This window comes from Convolutriloba macropyga, chromosome 5 (genome assembly GCF_964194025.1).
Source record: "Convolutriloba macropyga chromosome 5, txConMacr16.3, whole genome shotgun sequence".
NCBI classification, from domain to species: domain Eukaryota; kingdom Metazoa; phylum Xenacoelomorpha; order Acoela; family Convolutidae; genus Convolutriloba; species Convolutriloba macropyga.
Window position 1 is genome coordinate 19,573,336 of NC_134472.1, and position 6,000 is coordinate 19,579,335.

Below are 6,000 nucleotides of genomic sequence, written 5' to 3' on the forward strand. Positions count from 1 at the left end.
AAAAACGAATTTCAAAAGTTCTATTTAATTGTTTTTGAGTTTTTTTTCTACTATTTATTTATTGCTTTATCTGTTCTTCATTTATTCAATAACCTTTCTTCGATAACCTATCTGTTGTGTCAGTTCTGCTTAGAATAGAAAAAGCTTAAGAAAATAAGAATTTACTTCCCCATTGTGGGCTGTTGCGAGAAAGTAGTCAGGCTGCTTATTCAAGAAAATTTGTGAGGCCTTGAAGCCTAAATTCTCCTTTCCTTAGACTGATACTTTGCTCAAAAAATGCTCAGACACAAACATGTGCTTTTACTTTCGGAGATTACAATAAGCAAAACGATACGCGCTTTTTAGATAGTCTCCCATGAAACGTCTTTGGATGTTTAAACTTGATTTTCTCTGACCAAAGAGAGCAAAGAAACAGTTCTGCCTCAGATTCTTCATTTTCTCGCGGGATATGTTCGCTCGATGTCCTTTCGACACTATTACCTGGTGAGGATCCCTGAATTGGGCAATTAGCTGATGCCATGGTAGGCACAGTTGCATTGCCCTGAATCATGATCGCCAGAAGGCAAATTTGATTACCTCGAAAGGCGTGTGTGATGGCAGTGACTTAAAATTTGATGACAACCGAATAAAAAATTTGGATGAATTCAGGAATTTTGAATCAACTAAAAAGATCACCGTACCTGAACTTTCGATTTACTTTTCAGTGCCTTTTTAAGAAGCTGAATAAATGGACATCTGATTACAGAACGTTAAGAATTGGATTTGCACTAATTTTTAATCCCAAGAAAATGCAGGTACACGAACAGCGCGCAGTAAACGTGATCAATTTTGATAGTTCTGAAGGTCAGAATAAAGAGGAATTTCTTTTCTTTTTGCAGTAAAGGCCCAGAGGAAGTAATTTGATTAAGAGTTTGCCTTTATGATCAACAAGCACGGAATAAAAAAGTTCAACCTTAAAACTTATGGAAGAACAAAATATATGATGATTATACATGTTAGTAACTACAACCTGAATAGAATTACTCAAACATATGGGATCAAAAATTCTTCCAGAAGAAGTCCTCAATTGCAGCCTCAAAAGTACGGAAGTTTGAAAAGATATGGATAAAAGTCAGTTGGACTAACCTCAATGGCATTCTCGTCATACGCCCCAGGTGCAGCAGCCTCATTGTCCACATCAATTGACTGGTCAGAGTTATTTCCAGGACTTGCTCCTCTGTTGTTCAACAACAACACCTCATTCCCATTCTTGTCAACAACGCCCATCCTCCTGTCCCACTTCACGCTAGATTGGATTGCACGGGCTTAAGAGTATTCCAGAATATTCTAGAAGATTTCAACTCAGCTCAGTTCGGACAGTGACAATGATAATGATGGTGATATCAATCCATGACGTAATATGTACACATTTAAAGCAGTGATGCCAAAGTAAGTCTGAAAATAAGCGTATTCAGTCCATGCATTCAATCAGTCGTGCTGCTTGAAAACCAAAACAGTTAGGCCCTGCTCCAAATTACCACTCCCCCTAATTTGAAGAGGTTAGAATACAGCCCCCCTCCACCTTATTCGAAGATGCTAGAACACACCCTCCGCCAGAAAAAACATCCTCTTGAGAGAGGCGTGGACTATACTCTTCCGGAAAAACAACCCTGAACAAGACAGGATGGTTATCTTATAAGACCTTAAAAGATTACTACAAAATAACGGTCATCCTGTAAGATTCTCCTTATGTTCAAAATGTTCATCTTGTTACATTCTGTCAGACTATTGTAAGGTCTTTCTATATAACCCAGAGTTGCTCCTTGAACACGACATCAATTATGCCGTTTTATCTTATAAACACCAAATAAACATGTCAAAAAAGCTACAGTGTAGATATTTTTAAAGCTAAAGCCAAAATGGCGCGCTCATCATTGTATTACATTTTAAGAACCAGCGATGCATGAGCCAGCTTTATCTATGGGGAAACACTCACAGTTCATAAAAACGTACAACAATTTAACCAGTTCAGTGATTATTCGATCAAATAAAAATGTAATCAAATCATATTATATAATGGAAATGCAGTATAAATTTGCTGTCAAAATACCAAAACTACAAAAATTCACATAAGATTTTAAAAAAACTATTTGGCCCACTTACCACCATGTTCCCATTACTCTAGCAGTGTTGCAGGCAGACAAACATTAAATAAATTTGCACACAAAGTAGTATTTTACACACTGTATTAATATTGTAGACAATAGTAACATAACTTCGATAGCAAAAAGCAAAAATTCAACTCGTGATCAAACTTTCAAGCCAATTTCATTGACTTACCTTTCAAAATCTGCCCACACTGGCAGTTATTTGAGCAATCGATTAAATAGTTAAGCTAACATGTTTTTAAAACAAACTGAAAATTTATTCAAGCGATGAAAATAAGCTTTGAAGCAAACCTCAATTACAGCGACTAGAACTATGCAGAGTATTGTGTAACTTGAATATTTTTAGATAACTAAAGCTGAACGTGAAAAACTGATGAGTAAAGTATTACGTTATAAAAACTCAAAATGCCAACCAAAATCAAGTGCTTTCAAATTTGAGAAACGAATAAACGATTAATTTACTATTTAAGCATCATAATGCAAATACTTTAGGAAAACTACAAATAGGAACCTATTTGATTTCTCTAAAACCTTTTGCCTCAAAATCACTGAAGTCAAAAAAGCCAATAAAAATGAAAACGGGAACAGTTTACGCTTTCACAAATCACACACCTCCATCTATTTATTGTTTTACATTTTTATCATAGTATGTATCGAAGGTAACCCATAACCAGCCAACAGCATTTAAGTTTCATTAAAAATCTTGGCACGATGAAAACAAAATAAAGAAAAGTGAAGAAAATGGTGGAGCTCATTTCATAGCCAGAAAACTTAAAAGTATCTGACAAAGTGTCAGAAAATTGCTGCAATCGCTTTTTAGACCTGTAGTCTCAAAATACAAAACAAAAAAAGTATGAAAGAAGAAGTTTTAGTTGTCTTCAAATATTTAATGAGATGTCAACATTAAGTTCAGCAGAATTTGTGTAATTGAAAATCAAAAACTTTTTATTAATTTAATACGTAACCCATTAGGTGGAAAAACGACAAAAAAGAACACCAAATATAGGCTACATTTACCAAGTCACTTATTGTTTCAAAAACTATTAATATCTAAGTCATCAAAAACAATAACACAAGCGGGCGAAACTGCAATATTTTTTGAAAACAAATAGAGTCAAGGTCATAATAACGACTGGCATGGATTCAAGCTATTAAAAAATTCACTTAGGCCTAATTAGGAACCCAAGAGACGAGTCATTCATGTGATTGAATGATAGGACAATAAAACGACAGACAAATACGGGCAAAAATTAATGACAAATAATTTTGAACACAAATACATAAACTTCTCTAAGTGACCAGACAAAAGAAATGATAAAAACTATGGAAAATAAAAATTCAAAGATATTCTCTAACATCAAACAGTGTAAAAGTCATGAAGCATTAGCTTGTTCAAACACCAAATTATTACTCCAGTTTGAACATAGTGTGAAAAAATCAAGCTTCAAGCCTCATAGGATTTTCACTGCTTTTGCAATTCCACCTTGACTAAAACCACTCATCTAATTTGACTTCCAGTTGACATCAAAAAGTCGAAAAAGGAGTGAACAGTTCAAAACTGTGAAGAATATGGACATTAAAAAAGCAAAGACAAGGCCAATAATCGCTCCACTCAGCTATTGCTATCGAAACTATCAAAGACGATTAACTGAGCTGCCATATTTGAAGAAAATAGCTGCGATAGCTTTGTAGACCTGTAGTAAACAACCCAAAAAATCCGAAGACCTTTAATAAAATGAGAGAAAAATGAATCGCTTCTAAATTATTGCCTCCATATTAAATTCAGCAGAAGTAAACATTTCACACTCAGTTGATATAAACGCCTACTAAAAATACAATTAACACATTTTCAGAGGTGGGAAATCATATCACAAAAAAACAAGCAAGAAAAAAGTGCTCCAACAAAAGTGAAAATGAGCTGACGATCAAAACACGACAAAAAAATCCATGAATGAATAAATGAGCGGAGATCTAATTTGAAGTGAGCGCAACAAAAGCCAAGACGACAAAATAAAAATAAACTTCTGATAAGTCGTAAGAGACCATCCAGGAAATCAAATGGAAGGTTTGGACCATCAATCAAATCATTAAAATTAACATTAAAAAGCAGGAGAACAGGATTGTCTTCAAATATTTAATGAGATGTCAACATTAACTTCAGCAGAATTTGTGTAATTGAAAATCAAAAACTTTTTATTAATTTAATACGTAACCCATTAGGTGGAAAAACGACAAAAAAGAACACCAAATATAGGCTACATTTACCAAGTCACTTATTGTTTCAAAAACTATTAAAATCTAAGTCATCAAAAACAATAACACAAGCGGGCGAAACTGCAATATTTTTTGAAAAAAAATAGAGTCAAGGTCATAATAACGACTGGCATGGATTCAAGCTATTAAAAAATTCACTTAGGCCTAATTAGGAACCCAAGAGACGAGTCATTCATGTGATTGAATGATAGGACAATAAAACGACAGACAAATACGGGCAAAAATTAATGACAAATAATTTTGAACACAAATACATAAATTTCTCTAAGTGACCAGACAAAAGAAATGATAAAAACTATGGAAAATAAAAATTCAAAGATATTCTCTAACATCAAACAGTGTAAAAGTCATGAAGCATTAGCTTGTTCAAACACCAAATTATTACTCCAGTTTGAACATAGTGTGAAAAAATCAAGCTTCAAGCCTCACAGGATATTCACTGCTTTTGCAATTCCACCTTGACTAAAACCACTCATCTAATTTGACTTCCAGTTGACATCAAAAAGTCGAAAAAGGAGTGAACAGTTCAAAACTGTGAAGAATATGGACATTAAAAAAGCAAAGACAAGGCCAATAATCGCTCCACTCAGCTATTGCTATCGAAACTATCAAAGACGATTAACTGAGCTGCCATATTTGAAGAAAATAGCTGCGATAGCTTTGTAGACCTGTAGTAAACAACCCAAAAAATCCGAAGACCTTTAATAAAATGAGAGAAAAATGAATCGCTTCTAAATTATTGCCTCCATATTAAATTCAGCAGAAGTAAACATTTCACACTCAGTTGATATAAACGCCTACTAAAAATACAATTAACACATTTTCAGAGGTGGGAAATCATATCACAAAAAAACAAGCAAGAAAAAAGTGCTCCAACAAAAGTGAAAATGAGCTGACGATCAAAACACGACAAAAAAATCCATGAATGAATAAATGAGCGGAGATCTAATTTGAAGTGAGCGCAACAAAAGCCAAGACGACAAAATAAAAATAAACTTCTGATAAGTCGTAAGAGACCATCCAGGAAATCAAATGGAAGGTTTGGACCATCAATCAAATCATTAAAATTAACATTAAAAAGCAGGAGAACAGGATTGTCTTCAAATATTTAATGAGATGTCAACATTAACTTCAGCAGAATTTGTGTAATTGAAAATCAAAAACTTTTTATTAATTTAATACGTAACCCATTAGGTGGAAAAACGACAAAAAAGAACACCAAATATAGGCTACATTTACCAAGTCACTTATTGTTTCAAAAACTATTAAAATCTAAGTCATCAAAAACAATAACACAAGCGGGCAAAACTGCAATATTTTTTGAAAAAAAATAGAGTCAAGGTCATAATAACGACTGGCATGGATTCAAGCTATTAAAAAATTCACTTAGGCCTAATTAGGAACCCAAGAGACGAGTCATTCATGTGATTGAATGATAGGACAATAAAACGACAGACAAATACGGGCAAAAATTAATGACAAATAATTTTGAACACAAATACATAAATAAATTTCTCTAAGTGACCAGACAAAAGAAATGATAAAAACTATGGAAAATAAAAATTCAAAGATATTCTCT

General features: G+C 33.5%; 1 protein-coding gene across 6 annotated transcripts in view; it reads right to left on the reverse strand.

Annotated features, from left to right (window-relative positions):
- Positions 1–2,466, reverse strand: part of LOC142339202 (transient receptor potential cation channel subfamily M member-like 2) — a 143,300-nt gene extending 140,834 nt beyond the window's left edge. For 4 of the 6 annotated variants that reach the window (XM_075389029.1, XM_075389026.1, XM_075389024.1 and 1 more), the window contains exons 1-2: positions 2,320–2,466; positions 1,126–1,434 (exon numbers count right to left, since the gene is read on the reverse strand). In XM_075389029.1, coding sequence (XP_075245144.1) covers positions 1,126–1,266 — 141 coding nt within the window. In that variant the 5' untranslated portion in view covers positions 1,267–1,434; positions 2,320–2,466. Of the gene's footprint in view, positions 1–680; positions 720–1,125; positions 1,435–2,142; positions 2,263–2,319 lie in introns of those variants that run through there. The other 2 variants (XM_075389028.1, XM_075389025.1) reach the window with 2 other exon arrangements.
- Positions 2,467–6,000: the final 3,534 nt, after the last annotated feature.